We start from the raw sequence: 22,026 nt of genomic DNA on the forward strand, positions 1-22,026 counted from the left end.
TCACAATTGCTCAGTACCATTCACAGCTCTCTGGACGCTGAAGAAAATGCTTGCATGCAAGATCTGAATAGCATCCAAGGTTGGGTTAATGATTCACAAGAAAAATTTATGCCAACTGAGTGCCAGGCAAGACAATTTCCAACCGATAATTGAATTATCCCATCATAACATTGAAAAGACGTTACCTTTGCCAAGGTTTACACTATCAACAGAGTTGGGAGGGGGCGGGGTGGGGTTTACCATTAACCAGCATATAAATACTGTAGTGACAAGGGCCACATGTTTTGCAATAACAGACTTAACTGACTTCCCAATGCTGTCCACCATCTACAAGTTACAAGTCACAAATGTGATGGATTACTCACCACATGCCTACATGAATACAGCCCTCAAACTCTCAACAACATTCACAACAAAGCAACTGATGTGATTGCTTCCTCATCCACCACTTTAAATATTTACTCCATCCATCACCAATACATAGCAATGAACTCTGTCCCTGTAAGCACTCTGGGAGCACCTGCACCATCTGGTCTGCATCTATTATGAAAGTGACTCACCACCATTTTCTCAAGGCCAATTACAGATTCACAACAATGTTGGCCTTACCTGCAATGCTCACATTACAAGAACGGGAAAAGCTCCACTTCTGGTCACTGAATTCGACAGTAATTTTGGAAGTGCACAGAGAATGTTGCTGTCAAGGTATCTATACTCTTCCACTGGGTGTAATGTGGAGATTTCCACACTGCAACCTCTAACACAATTTGTTGAAATCTTTCTCATCTCAGTTATTAGTCTGTCTGCAAAAACCTCAAAGTAGTTCCAACTTGCTCAGAGGTATGGATAGGTTCTTCATAGTGAACTGTTAGCATTGTTAAAATTAACTACTTGGGCCAAAAAGTTAATCTTATAAATGTGGAATAACAAATTTCTCCATAATGATTAAAAATCTCACTTCAATATTTTAAGATAGCTTGTTTTAGCACTGATCTTAATGCAATTATATTTATTTAATAAACATGAATGATACTAAATTTCATTATTTTTCTAGCATGGTGAGAGTAGCTGCCCAATTCATTTCCTTATTTATAACGCCACTGGGAATAGAGAAACTATGACTGACAGAGCTTTCTCAGACAGCGCAGGACATCCCTTCGCTTTATGAATAATCACAAAATCCAGGCCAACAGTTTTCCTTTTTAACCTCACAATAACCCCTTAGTCCAAAAACATGGCATTTTCACATTTTAAAAGAATGCAAGAAAATGATACAAAAGGAATTTCTGCATTTGATTAACATCTTTTCGGAAAAAAAGTAGTGGAAGAGGACTGGTGGTACCATAAAAAGTCATAATTAAGAATGCTGATGTACAAGCAATTGGAGACCAGTCAACTTATCAGGAAGCAGAAGAAATAACAGAATCCAAACTAAAGGAGAAAAGGTTTTTTAACATCTAGAAATTGAACATATTCTAACATACATTTCAAAAGGAAAAAGCTTGCTTGAGCAAGCTTCGTTAGATTTTCTGAACAGGCGAGGGTAATACAGGTGGAACTTATCGAGATATTCAAAAAAAAACCTGGGATAATGTAACACAACAGACAGTAGAAACATGGACAAAGCGTGTACAGAGGGGAGGAGAGAAAGCAGAAGGGCTGAGAAGAACAGAACTGAAAAGCAGAAAAGTTATGCTAAACTTCTATCAAGTCTTGGTTAGTCCACATGTGGAGCACTGTGCACAGTTGCAGTCAACATATTATACAAATGATATATAAAGGCATTGGAGAGGGTGCAAAAAAGATTTATGGAACCAGAAGCAAGCTTATACCTGCCAGAAAAAAAAAACACAGTTTGGGCCCTTTGTTTCTTAAGATGAGATGGCTGAATGACCCAATAGATCCCTTTCCAATTATGACAAGCTTTGCTTGCACAGAGTCCAAACACTTCCACTTGTGGGCGACAGCAAAACCAGCAGTCGTGAATACAAGATGGTCACCAAGAAATAAAGTGGGAAATTCAGATCAAAATTCTTTTGAGTCAGTGACTTGCTCCTAAAGAAATTGGTTGACATCGATATTATGGATATGCTTATGTCGACAAGCAGGGCAGGGAACAGATACAAGGTTATGCTGAAAGGAGTTATTTCAGACGACAATAAAAAAATGAGAATTTAATAAAATTCAATTAATAAAGGTATTAAGGAAATACAAAATGCATATACTTTTAAAAATACTTATTTCTTACATTGTTTTGATTTTCTGTCCTGTCAATATGTCTGTTACTCTGCCCTCCAGGTGTCAGAGATGGTTTGAAAAATACGGATCTATTAGTTGCTCCTGAAACAATCACAGGCGTTTGAAGTTTCTGTACCGGAGGACCCTGTGCTTCCAGCTGAAAAATAAACAAATAAATTATAAAATTCTAAGTAACGATTGTCATTTGGTTTCTAGTTGTAATTGTGGGGTATTTGATTTAGAATTACTGTAAAACCTTTATTTCCATATAATAACAGCATTTAACATTTCATAGCACTAAACTGCGTGTATAGCATAATGAATAAACAACAAAACTATCACCCAGCAGCAGCTAAATATATCAGCTACTCTGACTTTATTGTGTTTCTGCTACTAAAGGTCAACTTTCTTTTATTCACTCACAGGATGAGGGTATCTCTGGCTATGTCATTTATTGCCCACTCATGTCCAAAGGGTAGTTAAGAGTCAACCAAATTGCTATGGGTCTAGAATCACATAAACCAAATCGGGTAAGGACTTTCCTGAAGGTCGTTAGTGAACCAGATGAGTTAAACAGGCAACAGGTTCATGGTCATCATCATACTAATAATTGCAAACTCTTTATTGAATTCAGATTCTACCATCTGTCATAGTGGGATTTGAACCCTGGGTCCCTAGAAGATTAGCTAAATTTCTGGATTAATAGTCTAGCAATAATACTTCTAGGCCATTGCCTCCACTACACTGCTCAGCATATTGGCAGGACGTCAACATTTTTTTAAAGAACAAACACTGCAGGAACTTTCAACAATGTATTTAGTGGCGATCTGAAAACCGGGAACCTTTGCTCATAACAACGAAAAAAAAATCCAACTACTAACAGCATATCCTAAAGGTGGAGGGGAGGTGATTATTCAAAACATCTCAATTCTTTTTGGCTACGTCTCCAAGACTGGGTGACAAAACAGGATAACACTTCTCTGTTTACATTCCTCTAACAAATTTAGACTAGATGCTCATTTGCTACAAGCAGCTGAGGTGGTAGTGCAGCATTGCTATTCAGACTGGAGGCCAGTGACCAGCAGTGCGCCACAATGATCAGTGCTGGGTCCACTGCTTTTCATCATTTATGTAAATGATTTGGATGTGAACATAGGAGGTATAGTTAGCAAGTTTGCAGATGACACCAAAAACTGGAAGAGTAGTGGACAGCGAAGGTTACCTCGAGTACAACGGGATCCTCATCAGATGTGCCAATGGGCCAAGTAACAGCAGATGGAGTTTAATTTAAATAGATATGAGGTGAGGCATTTTGGTAAGGTGAATCAGGGCAGGACTTATACACTTAATGGCAAGGTCCTGGGGAGTGTTGCTGAACAAAGAAACTTTGGGGTGCAGATTCATATGTCTTTGCAAGTGGGCGGCACGGTGGCACAGTGGTTAGCACTGCTGCCTCACAGTGCTAGAGACCCGGGTTCAATTCCCGCCTTAGGCGACTGACTGTGTGGAGTTTGCACATTCTCCCCATGTCTGCGTGGGTTTCCTCCGGGTGCTCCGGTTTCCTCCCACAGTCCAAAGATGTGCAGATCAGGTGAATTGGCCATGCTAAATTGCCCGTAGTGTTAGGTAAGGGGTAAATGTAGGGGTATGGATTGGTTGCGCTTCGGCGGGGCGGTGTGGACTTGTTGGGCCGAAGGGCCTGTTTCCACACTGTAAGTAATCTAATCTAAAGTGAAGTTGCTGGTAGACAGGATAGTGACAGTGGTATGCTTTCCTTTATTGGTCAGAGCACGGAGTACAGGAGTTGGGATGTCATGTTGCAGTGGTTAGGCCACTTCTGGAAAATTGTGCACAACTCTGGTCTCTTTCCTGAGGAGGTTGGAGGGAATCCTGAGGGACAGGATGTGTGTGTATTTGGATAGGTAAGGACTGGAGCGTCTGAGGCTGAGGAGTAACATTATAGAGGTTTATAAAATCATGAGTGGTGTTTTCCCTGGGGTGGGGAGTCCAGAACTAGAGGACATAGGTTTAGGATGAAAAATGTAGAAGGAGTCTAAGGGGCAACGTTTTCAGACAGAGAATGGTGCATGTCTGGAATAAGCTGCCAGAGGAAGTGGTGCAGGCTGGTACAATGAGAATGTTTAAAAGGCATTTGGATGGGTATATGAATAGGAAAGGGTTTAGAGGGATATGGGCCAAGTGCTGGTAAATGGGACGAGATTAGGTTAGGATATCTGGTTGGCATGGCAAAAGTGAGGACTGCAGATGCTGGAAACCAGAGTCTAGATTAGAGTGGTGCTGAAAAAGCACAGGAGGTCAGGCAGCATCCAAGAAGCAGGAAAATCGATGTTTCGGGCTAAAGCCCTTCATCAGGAAATCCTATCTGGTAGGCATGGATAAGTTGAACTGAGGGACCTGTTTTTGTACTGTACACCTCTATGACTCTATCTAAATAAATCTCCATCCCCCAGTTCAAAGACAAAATGAATAAAGTGTTGCCAGATAATGTATCAAACTTTTATGGATTCAACATGAAAATACAGCTCACTTTTTTAAAAAAAAATAAGCAGTAGAAAAGATCCCCTTTCAAGTTACATTTTCCAAGTCAGACCTTCAAAGACAATGTCCACATTTATAATAAAGGATGCACAACATTCTACCTTTCTCACTTTGGACTGCCAACCAGTTGCATCAATGGTACTTTTCTCCAAGGACTGAAACAAAACGCAGAAGCATGATTAGAGCTATGGAAGAATAAAATATTAATTCAGATAAAGAGTAGAGGGAGAGGCAGTTTTAAATTATTCTGCCCCCTCTTATAAACAATTTTAATCAACACACTGAGCTTGAGTGCTGTTAGCAAAATTATAATGAATATCCCACGCGTGGCAATCAAGTAAGTGGTTCTGGTGCTCAAATACAGGTAGCTCTGCTGTTACATGGTAGTCGCTTTCCTGTGTGACCCCACGCTATACAAAAATCGTTCAAAACAAAATGTTGGCAAAATAATCACATTATTGCCAACACACACTTTAAAAGTTTGTGTTTCACGAATCACATTAAAGCCAAATAGGAGAAAGCGTTATAGGAGAACGACATCTATGTTTAAAGAGCTGAAAGAGGCTGCACGCTTACAGATACTCTTAATTTTCCAGGTATCCAATGACAGAAGTCCTACACTAACAGTATTTTTGAGATCCTTAGAATATCAAAACATGCCTTACAATAAATTAATTGACGTTCATTGTTAATACCTTAAAACTGCAATTATGTTAAGATTTAGAATCTCTCAAAGAATAAATTGACAACATTTATAAAGCAAGCTTAGGGCAACTTAATGCAAAGTAAACCTGGAAATGAAAAGTAAATCTCAAGACAATGCTGTGAAAGCCAAGAAAATCCAATTCTCATAGAAAACTGCCAGAGACTTACCATGGACAATGGAGATGTCACTGTTGAAGGAATTCTTTTAGCATCCTGAAAGCATAGAAAATAACATTTAAAAATAGTTTCCCTTCAATAATTTAAGTATTTTATTCCCCTTGTTAGGATCATAGAACCTCCACACAGTGGAAAGAGACCAATCGGCCAATCGAGACTGCACCGACCCCCTGAAGAGAATCTCACCCAGACCAAGCTCCTCCTCCCAGATTTCGCCAGCCCCACATTTACATTGACTAATCCACCCATGTTGCACATCCTTGAACACCACAGGGCAATTTAGCATAGCTAATCCATCTCATCTAGCATCACTGTTTCTTCTTCACACCAAAAGCCAAGTGTAAGACTTATCACAACTTCAAGTAGCACTGTCTGACATCTTATTGTGGTTCCCTTTAACTTCGTTCCTTGCGAAGTGCCTTGCTTTCATCATAATTCCCTACTCGTAAAAGGGGGTCAGCATTATGCTTAATGTGTCATGTCATATTTTGTCTGTTAAAAAAAGGATTTTAAAAAAACGCACATGATGTGGGCATCAGTGGTTAGGTTAGCATATATTGCCTGTACCTAAATGGCACAAACTTTACAAACCATTTTATTTAAATATAATAAAAAATACCATACACAAATTGCAAATGCCAAAGTATTAAACTTCTGACTAGTGAATCCTCATGGAATTGAAATACACAGAGATTAATCCTTCAAAAAGTGATTTATTTCTATGACCAATTTTAAATGTAAACATGTAAGATTTAAATAACGGATTCTATTAATTCTTTAACACAATGAAACGACCGAACCAAGAGAAACATAAATTGTGATGCAGAATTGTTTTGCTGGAGATTTTGTTTGGGCATTCTTGCAAGATGGGAACTAGTTTAGGAATTGTCTGTATGCTGGGAACACCAGCACATCAACAAAAAAATGCGAAGTAATATAAAGTAGTCATATTGGACTTGAAACGTTAACTGTGTTTCACACTCCACAGGTGCTCCAGTACTTTTGATTTTGATTTCAGATTTCCAGTATCCACAGCATTTTGAATTTATAAAAAGGATTAGACTTACACTTAGACAAACCTGGAAACTCAGCCAATGACAATTAATTTATTTGCAGTGCAGGTTTTTTGATAATAGAATTCCATCAACTGCATCCGAAATAATTCAAATATTTTACAGGACAATGGACTTATGAAGTTCAAATCACCTGGTGGAAACCATGAAGTAATATGAAGACTTACAGCTAAAGGACTTGACATCTTTTCTAAAGATTGAAGGATACGTCTGGCAGTAGCACTCGTCACTCCATAAGATGGTGAACTTGCTGGTTTTGCTTTCATCTGTCTCCTTATTGGCACCTGGTGGTTAGATTCATAAATTTTGTGAAAATATGTAGAACCACGCATATGTAGAACTCTCATCTTAATTGTCTTATATTTAAAACTAATGAGAGGTACAAACACTTGACACTTGTTCAAATCTTCAGGGGACTCAGGGTTGCAGGGGGATTTGCAGTACATATTGTAATTAAAAGACATTAATAAGTTGTGTTTCCTTCCCTTTCCATCTGTTGTGTGAATGCGAGAACCATCTCAATATTGCATGTTCTGTACAGAAACAAGGCACGCACATTTGAACCATGGCGGTGGTGTGTTGACTGGCAGAAAACAGGTGCACTGGACACCACAGAATCCTTCACAAGAAATTTAATACAGTCAAAATTGCATTCCAGATTGACTGGGCATATGCATTTTTCCTCCATGTGCAAATCACATTAGAACAAATAACGTAGTGCTCCTGTGGACACATGCTTCTACTTTTGATGCCAATATCTACTTTTAGAACTGTGCAAATAAACTGTACAGAGTTACATTAAAGACATGATGCTGTCCAATGAACTCAAATACAGCTCCAAACATTTATACTTAAACATATAAACAAACCGATGTACACTTAAATAGCACCTTCCAACACTTCAGGATGTTCCAAAAAAATTTCCAGGTAATGAAGAGCTATGGCTGTTGATATATTTTTGCAATCATAGAAGTGGCCAAACTTTGTATAATGTGAAATTTGAAGGTGCTCTGGCATACTGCTTGTGTTCACCAACTTTGGTGTTTGAAAGTTAGCTTGGTACTACTTTATGCAACACTTTAAGGCAATTTTGCACCTAATACAAAATCAAGAAGATGTCAATTCAGTTGAACTTATTTCATCTTTTACACCACCATACAAGCGAAAATCTTTTTTGCGAGCCAAACATAAATCAACATTAAGTAACCCATAAGGTCAAACAGGGGATGGTTTTTAATTTGAGTTTTCTAAGATATAAATGGGTCACTACCCTTCACCCTTGGTCTGCTTTGCCCTGAATGACCGTTGCATGTAAATAAATTAATTGGAAAACACAAATGATTTACTGCTGGTGTTGGTTAATAGACTAAAAAAACAGGTGATTTGTTGGTGGAAAAAATGTTCAGTACTGTACTGTGTAATAACACTTCTGGAAACAAAAAGTAAAATAAATAAATGCATTACTCTGGCTCGTGATACAGTGGCATTTACACTCGATTCAAGTGACACCTGCTCCAGAGGTGAGATACCATCTCTGAACAGGTGGATTACAAAATATTAAAAAATGGGTCAGTGCATTCTTTTCGAAACTCCATGGCAGTAGTACAAAAATAATTCTAAGATTATCTCATCAACACAACGTTTTAAAATTATAAACTGTGTTTTAAACCAGCATGGAAGTCAAGGAACCATCAGACCCTGGAGTTTTGTACTGGAATTTCTACTTTGGAGAAATTTATCATTACTTAAGAAAATGAACATATAACAGAAGATGCAAATATTATAAATTCTTAGACCAGTAGGTCTGTCTGTTTGACGCAAGTCGGGGTTATATTTTGAATTACAGCAGCTATTTAAAAAACTAGGATCTCAAAAAAAAAGGTACCTTGAGTCTGTTCATCCATTCAACAAAGATCATAGATGATTTGAATGGGATCACAACTTCATTTTGCAGCCTGTTCACCAAAATTGCGATTTTCTTTATTGATAAAGTCATGTCTGATTCAGCCCTGAACGTTTTTAATGCTGCTCAATGAACTCCAAAGATGTAAAACTCTTAAGAAATTTTGCACCTCAAACTTAAACAGGAGACTTCCCATTTTAAAATCACGTTGTCCACCCTAGCTCTAAAATATCCAAGGATAATCACCCCCTCAGTAACTACCCTGTTAAACCGCACTGAAATTCACAATTCCAATCAGCAAGTTCTCCTCATAAGCCAACCCCTTCAGCCCCAACTTCAAATAATCCTTTTCAATCACTGATTTTCATGTCGAAGAACAAAAACATGCAGATAAAGAAACAAAAAGAGAAAAGCAGCATTGATTCAGCAGTTCGCTTTACCTGATACGGTGTACTTCGAGTTTGAGAAGTTCTTCCTACTGCTGCTGCTGCCCCACCATAAGTAGTCTTGCCAGGATAGAAAGGAGAATCCCCAAGCTGGCTTGAATTTAGTAAAGAAGTACTAATAAAAGACTGGAAAAGCAAGAGTATTTTGAATTTCACAAGTTTTCATTATATGGTGACTATTTAATGATTACAAACAACATCAATTTTTCGTAATTGTACTTACTGGAGGTGAACTTCCAAATGCAGACAAATTAAAAGATGGCTTTTTCAAGCTCACAGCAGGTTGCTGGGGAACGGAATGAGACCGCTCCCCGTCTGGGGACCACAAATGTGGTAATGCATTCCTTGATGTTATCACATCTGCAACATTTACAACAAATAAAAATAAAACCTTAATTTACAAACAAGCTTCCAATCATTAAAGCGATGGTGCGCTTTGAATGCAAGTATAAGGGCAGCCAGTTTTATTACTGAGCCATATTTCTAGATGGAACAACGCAAAAATACATGAGACAGTAGGCAAATCCACCCTGAAAATGTTCGGAACAACAATGCACATGTTGTGCATTTTTGAGGCCATGAAACCCTGCAGACTGGAGTAATTGGTTTGGCCATATTAGGGCAGGTGGATTAAATTCCAGTATTGAGTTGGTACAATTTTTTTCCCAGAAAAACAGAGAAAGAACAAAAAAACATATAAAACGAATCACCATAGCACCTTTCACCATTCAAAGTTTGGGAGAAGATTTGTAGCTCGGGTGCTCGTTGTTGTGATTCTGTTCGCCGAGTTGGGAATTTGTGTTGCAGACGTTTCGTCCCCTGTCTAGGTGACATTCTCAGTGTTTGGGAGCCTCCTGTGATGGTTCCTCCGGCATTTATAGTGACTTGTACCTGCCGCTTCCGGTTGTCAGTTCCAGCTGTCTGCTGCTGCGGCCGGTATATTGGGTCCAGGTCGATGTGCTTATTGATTGAATCTGTGGATGAGTGCCATGCCTCTAGGAATTCCCTAGCTGTTCTCTGTTTGACTTGTCATGGCACGACAAGCAACATGAGTTCGACTGAGACAACACTACTATTATAGGACAAGCCAAAGCGGCAAGTACAAATCACTATAAATGCCGGAGGAAACATCACAGAAGCGCTTCACATGAGGCTCCCAAGCACTAAGGATGTCATCTAGACAGGGGACGAAACGTCTGCAACACAAATTCCCAGCTCGGCGAACAGAACCACAACTTTTCACCATTTCAGGACTAGCTTGCTTCATTGGAGAAAAGGAGGAGGAGAGGGGACCTAATTGAGGTATTCAAGATAATGAGAGGCATAGATAAAGTTGATAGCCAGAGACTATTTCCCAGGGCAGAAATGTCTAACACGAGGGGTCATAGTTTTAAGCTGGTTGGAGGAAAGTATAGAGGGGATGTCAGAGGCGGGTTCTTTACACAGAGTTGAGAGAGCATGGAATGCGTTGCCAGCAGCAGTTGTGGAAGCAAGGTCATTGGGGACATTTAAGAGACTACTGGACATGCATATGGTCACAGAAATTTGAGAGTGCATACATGAGAATCAGTGGTCGGCACAACATCGTGGGCTGAAGGGACTGTTCTGTGCTGTTCTATGTTCTAAAACTGTAATTCATCCATCATCCCCTTTCTGACCTTTACTGGCTCTCTACAGGAGATGATTAGATTAGATTACCAACAGTATGGAAACAGGCCCTTCAGCCCAACAAGTCCATACCAACCCTCGGAAGAGAAACCCACCCAGACCCATTTCCCTCTGACCTAACACTATGGGCAATTTAGTATGGCCAATTCACCTGACCTGCACATCTTTGGACTGTGGGAGGAAACCGGAGCAGCCGGAGGAAACCCACACAGACACAGGGAGAATGTGCAAACTCCGCATAGACAGTTGCCCAAGGCTGGAATCGAAACTGGGATAAGTTGTACAAGAAGATTATTCAACACCTTGAACCTACTCCAGCATTCAGTAAGATAATGCCTGAATGGTTTATTTTAAATTTCACATTCCCATATACTCACAATTGCATCGGATTCCCTTGCCCAACAAGAATGTACCTATACATGTTAAAATATTAAATAGCCTTGCTTCCTTCATCTTCTGATGCAAAAAATGTTCCAAAATTGATCAACCCTCAAAAAATTCTCATCTCTCACCCAAAATTTTTAAAAAGAATGCTTCTTGTTCTGACCCATAACAGGAAGCACTCTTCACATGATCATCTTGTCAAGACCATTCAAGATGTTATAAACTTCAATCACCCCTCACTCTACCAAATAAAAACAAACCTATTCTATCCAATTTATTCTCATAAGACAAGCCTCCAATGCATTTTCATCCTTCCATAAACAAGGAGACTAAAAGTTCACAGTATTCAAGATGAGGTCTCAAATATCCTCGCTCTATAAATGGATATATAGCTTCCTGAATCCGGCATTCTAAATTTTGTGCCTCTCGCACTAAACACCTGTGGCTCAGAATTCTACATTCATTTTTCATTTAAGTAATATTGTGCTTTTTGATTCGCCCTGCTTAAGTAAACTTCACATTTCTCTGTGTTGTACCTCATCTGTTTGAAATTTACCCACTCACTGTAATTTATCTACATCTGTGCAATGTCCTATGTCTGCTTCACAACATACCTCCCTAGCCATCTTGGTACTATATGCAAATTCAGCAACAATGACTTAAATGAAGGGAGTGAATGCATTGATCTAAATTGCAAAACATGAGGCCATATTCTACCAAAGACCATTTATGAACACTGTTGTCTGCCAATCTTCTATCCATACCAATATGTTATCCACGACACACTGAACTTTTATTTTCTGTAACCACCGATAAGGCATCTTATCAATGCTTCTAGAAATCTAAATGTAGTATGTCCACACAAACACCTTTATCCATAGTGCAGGTCACTCCTTTAAAAACAGGTAATGAATTTATTAAACATGATTTTTCCTTTGTCAAAACCTTGCCAATTGTTCTAAATCACATTTAGATATTTTCTTACCCTAGCCCAGTGTAATTCATTATTTCTGCTGCATCTTTTATAAGTTTTGTTAATTGCACCATTTCCTTGAATTAAATGCCCTTCCTATAACGGAACAGATCAAGACCCGTGCAATATTTAAGCATCAGTCGAACCTAAAGTTAAGTATGTGCATGTAAAAGATGTTTCTTCCATCCTAAAACACAAACTTTAAGGCTATTCAACAATCATGTAATGGAGAGAACATGTAAAGGTTACCGTAACTATAGTAAACTTATGAAATAAGCTTTTTGAAAGTGCAAATGTTTGTTACACCTTAAAATTCTTGCAAAGAAGAATTCTTTACCCTTATCAGAAGCTCGGGAAGAGAAACCACTTGTTGTGGAGATGTTATCATCTTCATGTAGCGAGCCAGAATCTTTGATTTCCTTTACCAGTGAGAATCCTGAATTGCCAATAGGAAAAGAGGAGGATGTGGATGGTTGGCAATCATGCGCTGGAGTATCTAGTGCAGCACAATTAATGTGTGCTCGACTGAGAGCTGGTCGCAGAAGAAGCATTTCCGAGAAATTTAAAGCAGATTTGCTTGATGCTGTGCTTACTGTGAAAGTGAAAAGTAAAATGGAAGATGTTAATTCTTTTTTAAAAATTGAGCCAGCACACGTACAATTCTAACATGATGCTGTTATTCCCCTTTTACAGATCATGAGTTACCATTATAACACTAACGAAACTTGGCTGCAAAGTGAGCAGCTGTGCAAAGTAAAAAAAAAATCAGGTTAGTATGCATTTTAGGAAATACAGAAAAGGATTGGTTAAAAAAGGGAAGATTTGATGTAGATGGACACAAAGACAAAAGATGAATCAACCGACGTGAGATGCAAAGACACATGAGGTAACAAAGTATCTTTTTTCAAAATGCTACAAACTTTTAAAATAAATATATACCATGGAAGGCTGTGTCAAAATTCAGAATGCAATAAAGATAGCAATAAGACAAATTTAAGAAGGCATACATAGAATAACACAACTAAATGAGAAGAGTTTGTGAAAGGGATAAAGAGGAAACATGAGAAGAATAAAAAAAAATTAAGAAATAGCAAGGTATTGCAGATTTTTAACACCAGCAAAAAGATTTTTTTAAACCCAAGGCAAGGTTAATGAATTTATTAGAAAATAAGCAGAAATCTGAGAAGTTATTAAATAAAGTTTCAATTTAACATTTAGGCATGCATCGAATTGTCATCAGTCAACATGGATTTTGACAGATCAACTGACAAACCTGATTTCTTTGAGGATGTGATTATATAATGGATAAGGAATTTCAGACCAAGTGGTATTTTTGGAATGTTATTTTGTCAAATAGGTTCTTTCAAAAGTAATTAGGTAAGATTAAAAGGAATGGAATTAGTGAGAGTAAAAGGGTGGAAAATTAAAAGAGACTAAGAGAATGTTGACAGTGGTTTGAGTGATTGGATGTAGATAGTATCCCATTGTATTCTGTTCACTGTATGCATCAATAATTTGGCTATAACACACTGCAGGGGCAGCAGCCAAATTTGCCAACAGGAATTATTTTAAATAATTAAGGTCCAAAATGAAGTTGCAGAAGGTTTAAGGTCATGTCCAAAAGAAAAAGGCAGTCAGAAGTTTGGCAAAAACAAAGTTGAATTCGCAAAAGACAAGTTTTGTGGATGAGCAGAGATTTTTGAGGGGAGTGATGGATTTTAGGTTCACGAACCATTAAAAGCAGCACCTCCAGTGGAAGAGGCCATAAAAGACCAATGGAATTCAGGATATTATTTGAAGCAGCACAAGAGAGATGCAATGTTGAACCTAACAAAACTCATTAGGACCACAGGAGTATCATGTGCAAAATGTTCTACTCCTGCTCCTTGTTCAGATATTCATAATAATGCTAGTTTGTTCAATCTCTACGCTTAAAATAATCCTGACTAGTCTGGTGAACCTCCACTACACTCCCTCCATGGCAAGCATATCCAACTTTATATTTAAATAAAGGACCAAAATTGCACAATACTACAGATGTGGTCTCAAAACCCTCTACACATTTACAGCAGGCATCTTCACCTCTGTATTCCGATTCCCTTACAATGAAGGCAAAGAACAGGAGGCCTTTCAATATAAAATCAGTGCTGTTGAACAAAGAAGTGCAACTGAAAGCAAAATTACTTATATTGAGGAATATATCCACAGCAGAATAATGTAAATATGAAAGAAGAAGGACCATAAAAGCATTAAAGCCATCTATGTGATTCATCGTGATAATGTCTCCCATACAAAACAGTGGAGAACGAAATGGAAAGGGATTGAAACTTAGGAAGTTGTTGTATTTCATACCTAACAACCAAAATATATTGTGTGTACTATACTGTAGAATACAATATACACACTCCTGTAAAATATGCCAGAGGAAGTGGAGGAGGCTGGTACAATTGCAACATTTAAAATGCGTTTGGATGGGTATATGAATAGGAAGGGATTGGAGGGTGCTGACGGGTGGGACTAGATTGGGTTGGGATGTCTGGTCGGCATGGACCGAAGGGTCTGTTTCCATGCTGTACATCTCTATGATTCTATCTGTAATTTTGTTAGCAATGACTCAAACAGAAAACCGTTATTAACATAAGAAAGCACAAACTGCATTTTTAAAATAATTTATTTTAACTTATAATTTTTGAGGGGTGCTGGGACAAGATTCTGTGGAGGACAGAGACATAGTTGGAAGTCTTAGGGCGTTATCCTGAATAAGGGCTAAGTTGATCAGAGTGTTTTTGTGCAAATCCTCAATGCTTAACACCAGCAATTGTTCTATTTTTTTCCATGATAACAGTTCTCTGCCTTGTTATATTAACCTCGGTACGCTTTAAAGTAGCTAGCTTTATGTTTCATTTGAGCAGCATTCTTGATAATCGTATAAGATTATACTCAAGATTCAAATAGTACCCAATATCAAATACACATTATCTTTTTCTACCTTTACGATTTTTAATTTAACATGTAATTCTATTGTACTTTCAACTTCACCTACACTAGCACAACACCTGTTACTCATTGTTCAAAGATTGCAATGATAATTTCTGATAAGAAGTTCACATTGATTACGACTGGCACTTGCTATGAACAACATGAGAAACAATGTGACTCAGAAGCAGGCAGTTGTAACTTACCATTAAGTTATATTTTCTATACAAAGCTGACCTAAGCTGAAAACAATGCAACAAACGATCGAGAAATTTTACATTTACTTCCTCAAAGTCAGTTAGTGCAAAACAAACGTATTGTGATGATGTACATCTTGGATTTCCCTGTATCATTTGGTTTCCTGACCGCTTGCTGCAACTGCATGCTAGCTTTGAGTGACTCATGAGAACCGACATGCAGCTCCCTCTACCCATTACCATTTCCTAACCCCTCTCAATTGAAGAAATATTCTGCTTTTTCCTCTATCAAAAGAGGAAACTTCACAATTATCTACATTATATTTGGTTTGCCATATTCTACTCCCTTCATTTAGCCTGCCCAAATCCTGAAGTCTCCTTACACTTTCATCATAGCTTGCATTCCTCCCCAATTTTGCATCAGATATGCAATATTACCATTGGTTTCCACATCATAATAATTTATAAAGATTACAAACAACTGTGAATATAGATTAATCATGGTGGCCCACTGGCCTACCATCTTGACAGTGATCCCTAGTCTCTGCTTTCTGTTCACCATTTCAAGTCATTTGAGTGTGTTACTAAATGTCCCACCTGCTCAACTGGTTCCATTTACCGATGCTACTAGAAAGATCTTCAGGAGGTTCCAACACATTTGTCAAATTTTACTTCTCTCTCACAAATATTTGGTGATTCTGCTCAACTTTACAATTCTTTTGTACATGTCCAACTATCAAACAGACAGATCTGTAGTTCTTCATTCTTTGTAATATTTGCAAAGTATTGGTTAATATATCTACTATCTCTATAGTCACCTCCTTCATCACTCCAAGTGCAGTTTATCTGGCACAGGCAAATGTATCAACCTTCAGCCCAAACTGTTCAAGTACTTAGCCTGTATTAATACTAGTCTCTTACAGTTTCACAAGTCCCTTGGTTACCGAGTATTTCTGGAAAGGTTTGGATATTGACCTCAATAAAGACATATGAAAGGTAACTGTTAAGTTTCCCACCAATTTCAATTGTGCACTACAAAATATTCTCCTGGCTCGAAGTGTAACTGGCTCCCATTTGTCCTAACTAATCTTTTCCTTTTCACATTCCTAAAGAAACATTTACAGTCTGCCTTTATGCTTCTTGCTAGCTTACATATTATATATATATATTTTTTTCCCCTTTTCAAAAATCACTTTCTTGATCCTCTTTTGCTGGGATTTAAATTGCGCCAAATCCTCAGTCTTACCACTTTTTCTGACATCTTATAACTACTTCCTTTGATCTAAAACAATCTTTCATTAGCCACAGTTGATTCACTTTTCCTTTGGGAGTATGCACTTTTTAAAAAAATTACCATTGCCTATCCAACCTTTTACTGTATTTTTGAAATCCACCATGGCCAACATGTCACTTGTATCTTCATAGCCTTCTATGTTCAAATACAACATTATCACAATGAGTTACAATACATTCAAAATTAATGGTCACTATTTCCCAAATGTTTCTTCGCAAGGTTCTTAATTAGTCCTAGCTAAATTCAAAATAGCCCATTCGAAATTGGTTCTTTAACATATTGTTCCAGAATCCCACTTCTTACATAATTCAGGAATTCATACCACAGAATCATTGCTGATTAGGTTTACCCAGTCCATGTGCAAATTGACATCAACCATTATTACCAAGTAACCCACATTACATACATCTTTAAGGTCCTAATATTGACTATTACTGTTGATTAGCCCAAAAAGCAATTCCCACCAATAAAAGCCACCATTCGCTGCGCTCACTCTACCTAAACTGATTCGACATTTTGAACCTTTACACCAGGATCATTGCTTACTAGTGTGACCTTATTAAGAACACTACCCCACAACTTTTTCCCTTTTACCTGTCCTTGTTAAATGCCAAATATCCATGGATAATTCAGTTCTCAATCTAAGAAACCTTGTAGTGATGTCTCTGTATTGGCAATAAAATCATAACTTGTGATTTAAATCAACATTACATGCATTCAGAAAGTGCCTTTATAACGCCTCAACATTTTCCATTCAGATCCTATTTGATGTTTGCTTTCTCATCACCTTTTTTCTAATTTTGGTTTACTATATTTAGAGTCCTGCTAACAGTCTGACTTTCCTCCAAATGATTCATTGCCCACCAGTAACAAAGAGGGCACTTCCCATGGATTTTGTCTGCTCTGACAAATATATATAAAGCTTTGAAAAAATGGTGGCTGATCTCATTAAAAGAGGAAATTGAGTGTGTTGTGTTAAAGAAAAAGACTACTTTTCACACGTTGATCTAGAAAAAGGGAGCATATGGACAAAGTTACCTATAAAACATTTAGGACATGAGAAACAGTGTTGTTGCACACATTGTTAAGTTGTGGAATGCATTACGAGAGATTTTGGTTGAAGCAGATAACACTGCCAACATACATCAAAATCTATAACTGTAATTTAGGAAAGCTATATTTAAATCAAACAAGCACAAACAGCAAGATTTAAATGATTGAATTATTTCTCTACAACTACTTTCTACAGTTGGAGGAGACCAGATCAGCAAAATGGGTTAAACTTGCAGCAGTGAAAAATCAAACACACCACTCACATTTTAAAGGTGATTCCTTCCTTGTTCTCCAAATGAATAAGTAAAGGGCATCTATCAGGTTGTTGGTTCATTTGGCATAGTACTATATTGGGGTTAGACCACGAAGTACTGCAACTCGTTGTGGTTTAACACAGTTCAGGAGGTTTGATGGACCACATCCGTGGCCCTGCATGGCAACATCAAAATTCAAGCTGGCAGTTATGAAACATTTGATTCTTGTACAATGTGAAGAAAGTGTATTTAAGTTTTCAACCAAGCAAAGGTCTAAAGCGAAACCATTACTTCATCTAAACTTTCTTAAATAAGGTGGAAGAAAGGGTGTCTCCTCAGGGTTGTGAAGGGTAGTTATCATAATTGAACAAATTGGTTCCTTCATAATATTTCATACTGGAAATCAAATTATCACATGCTTAATATTTTATTATTTAAATTATGCTAATTAAATACATGTAAACCCAACATTTCTTTACAGTCAAGCATCTATTTAAATGGAGAGTATAAATTTATACTTGTGCAAATACCTGCTGTCCTGCTGGTTGTTGGTGCTGGTTGGTGCTTTCCATTATCAAATGATGGGGTTTCATTTACGATGATTGGATCATTTTCATGGTTGTTTATTGACCCTCTTGCTTCAACTGGTTCTGTCTTAGATGTTTTCCCAAAGTACTTCTGTAGCCACCCAGGTACTATATTTTTAACTGTACTTGTAACTCTTCCAATGATTCCCTGCAAGCAAAGTTTGTCATAAATTATGCCAGATATAACAACCAATTTCCCTGCCTCAGTTTAAAAGTCAGACTGAATTAAAAGTATGCTCTGCCCCAGGTTGAACCACTTGTCAGATATCCAAAAAGGTGATTAGTGAAATACCAGTCACAATCAACAAAAAATATTGTTGATTTCTACTTTAGAAAAAAATTTCTACTTTAATTTTACAATATGCTTCTCAAAAAGATTAAAATTAAGAAGAGAAGGCCACGCAGTCAATCCCTGGTGGGTAACATTAAGGAAAATCTGAAGGCAATTTATACATATAGTAGGAACTAAAGAATAACCATGGAATGATTGGGGTCCATTAGGGACAAAAGGAGGCCATTCAGCCAATTCCTGCATCACATTCTGCCTTGCCCTTGCTTCACAACATTGATAATTTCCCCCTTCAACTATTAATTCAATTCCCCATTGAAGATCAGTGTTGAATTTATCTCTAACACACTTTCAGACAATGCAGTTAAAATCATGTAAACACTAAGAATATTTGCATCTCTGATTCTTCGAATTATGTTAAATCTGTGTACTCCAATAAACGATCCTTCTGCTATCAGAAACAATTTCTCGTTATTAACTCAGGATAAACCCATGATTGTTCAAACATCAATTTTAGACATCAATCTTGCCTTTCTCTAGTGTCTCCCAATACATTCTCCATCTTTGATACCATTCTAGCAAATGTTCACTGCATTCTCTCTCAGGCCATCACATTCCTCAAGTACAATGTTCAAAACTGGACAGAGTATGCTCACCAGAGCCAAACCAGAGATTTACAAAAGTTTATGATGTCATGGCTTTCAAACTTCACATTAGTTCCTAAACCTAAGAATTCTGTAGTCTTTTTCCTTAAAAGCAACTACATTTTTCTGTTTCACCTCTTAAAATTAGACTACCGTATTTAGTTTATATTGCCTCTCTTCACTCTTCCTACTAAAAAGCACTGGGTCCATTTCTGGAACAGTAGGACCTATACAAGCAGAGCAGTTGTACCTAAATTGAAACACTATATTCCAAGCTATTGTACATGCAGTTGTTGGAGGTTTAAACTGATTTAGCATGAGGTGTAATACCAAGTGTTAACATAGTAGAGGATAATGAGCAGTCAAGTGTGGAAGAACCATCATTCAATCTAGAAGGCAGTCTGAATATTGATATAATAAGGTTCAAGCACAAGGGAACAAGACAAGGTTGGATAGCATTTACTTTGTTGCAAGTTTTCCAAGTGAGTAAGAGAAAAGTTAAGATGTTAATTAAATGGACAGTGATTTGATATCCTTACTATCACAGAGACAGGGACAGAACTTGCAATTTAATGGGAAATGGGTCAGAGGTGATTTTGTAATATTGATCAAGAAGTCAGTGGCTGCAGGAAAGAGCAATGATGTCTTAGAAAGTTTCTCAAATGAGATCATATGGGTACAACAAAAACAAAGAAAGGGGGAATCAGTTTGTGGGGGTATAATATAGATTTCCAATCACTCAGGGATAGAAAGACAAATGCATTGGCAAATAATCATAAGTGTAAAAATCACAGAATAAATATACAGTATAATGAATTTCAACTTGCCCAACATGAACTGGGTCAAACTGGGCTTAGAGAAAGGAGTAATTCTTAAATTTAGTCCAGGAGAGCCTTTTATTATAACACATAGGAAGTCTTGTGAGAGTAGGTAGTGCTAAACCTTATTTATCGGAAACAAAGCCAGTCAAATAGTAAATGTCAATGGAGGAGCATTTCAGTGATAGTGATCATGACTCTTAAGAGTTAAGGTTATGATAGATAAGGACAAAGCTGAACCACAAATTAAGGTTCTGAACTGGTGGACAGACAATGTTAATGTGACAGGGCAGGATCTATCCAGAAATGGGCTGACAGCAGCAACTCACTGGAAAATCCATTGAGAACAGTGGGAGTCATGAAAAGAGAGTGCAACTCCAACATGTTTCTGTAAAAAAAGCGTAGAGTAGGATCAACAACTCCACAGAATCCTGGATGTCAAGGAATTTAAAAGGAATAAGGCGGAAAACACCTTTTTTTTGGCAGTTACCAAGGCGCCAAAATAGAAGTCATACAGGAGCGTACAAAGCTAATTAAACGAAATTAGGAGAGCAAAGGGGGCATGACAAAACATTGGTGGGTTACATTACGGAAAATCCAAAAGCATTTTCTAAGTGTAACAGGGGCAAAAGAATAACTAGGGAATGAGTAGAGCCCATTAAGAGAGAATAAGTGGCGAAGAGTGCAGGGAGCTGGGGTATAGCTGAGGGTTTAAATTAGTACTTTGTATCACTATAAAGAGGGACAATGTAGGTATAGAAATCAGGGAAGAAGACTTCAACACGTGAACAAATCAGTATCAAAAGGAATGAGGCATTTGTAGGTCCAAAAGTCGATAAATTCCCCTCTACTGGAGATAAGGGAGGACACAGCTCTGACAGGGGCTCAGACAAACTTGATAAGGATGAATCAGGAAACAACTGGGCAATGAATCCAGTGATAGAGAAACGATTGGGAAAATGAGGGACCGATTTAACCTCCACTTAGAGACAAAGATAAATCAAGAAAAATCAGGATTGTCAGATTACATCTAAAAAGTATGATCCAATTTTTCAATATGGTGACTTGATCTGCAGGTGAGGGTAGTGCAATTGATAATAGTCGACATAAACTTCAGTAAGGCCTCTGAGAAGGTAGGAACATGCAAGAACCCATGGAATCCAGGCAAATTGAATCCAAAATTAGTTTAGTAGCAAGCAGCAAACGGACGCTGATCAATGTTTGAGAGATTGGAAGCATGTGCCCAACGGCACATTACAGGGTCCCTTGCTATTGGTTGCGTACATTCACAACTTAGATATGAACATATGATCAATAGGTTCGCAGATGACATGAAAATTGGTGGTGTGGTAAACAGCAAGAAGCAAAGCCTTAGACAGAATGACATAAACAGGCTGGTCAGATGGGCTTATGTGGCAAATGGAATTTAATCCTGAAAACTGTGAGGTGACACATTTAGGGAGGACTAACAAAACAAAGGTCAAATGGTAGGGTGCTAGGAAGTACAGAGGATTAGGCGGACCTTGGCTTACAACTCCACAATATGGGCCACAGTCCCTCCTTCGATACTGTAAAAACTTCACAACCCTCCATCACACTTCACATGGTGCAAAACTGGGTCCCGAAATGCGTCAACGACCTTCTTACTGTCTACTGTATTTGAGTTATATGACTTCTATCAACTTTGAAACTACATCCTTTGCTCATTTTTAACCTGTATCTAATTGTAATGTTCCTAAAATTAACAGTGTATACCACTATATTTCTCTCCAGTCTTAACTACTGCCC

The 22,026-nt window shown here is 37.9% G+C and overlaps 1 protein-coding gene across 1 annotated transcript in view; it reads right to left on the minus strand.

The window, feature by feature from the left end:
* nup153 (nucleoporin 153) overlaps nucleotides 1–22,026 on the minus strand; it is a 75,110-nt gene that overhangs the window by 48,013 nt on the left and 5,071 nt on the right. The window contains exons 2-9 of the mRNA XM_043718942.1: nucleotides 18,431–18,685; nucleotides 12,464–12,718; nucleotides 9,325–9,461; nucleotides 9,096–9,227; nucleotides 6,920–7,036; nucleotides 5,671–5,715; nucleotides 4,899–4,952; nucleotides 2,249–2,395 (exon numbers count right to left, since the gene is read on the minus strand). Of these exons, the coding sequence (XP_043574877.1) occupies nucleotides 2,249–2,395; nucleotides 4,899–4,952; nucleotides 5,671–5,715; nucleotides 6,920–7,036; nucleotides 9,096–9,227; nucleotides 9,325–9,461; nucleotides 12,464–12,718; nucleotides 18,431–18,685 (1,142 nt within the window). The remainder of the gene's footprint in view (nucleotides 1–2,248; nucleotides 2,396–4,898; nucleotides 4,953–5,670; nucleotides 5,716–6,919; nucleotides 7,037–9,095; nucleotides 9,228–9,324; nucleotides 9,462–12,463; nucleotides 12,719–18,430; nucleotides 18,686–22,026) is intronic.

This window comes from Chiloscyllium plagiosum, chromosome 29 (genome assembly GCF_004010195.1).
Source record: "Chiloscyllium plagiosum isolate BGI_BamShark_2017 chromosome 29, ASM401019v2, whole genome shotgun sequence".
In the NCBI taxonomy this organism is placed as follows: Eukaryota; Metazoa; Chordata; class Chondrichthyes; order Orectolobiformes; family Hemiscylliidae; genus Chiloscyllium; species Chiloscyllium plagiosum.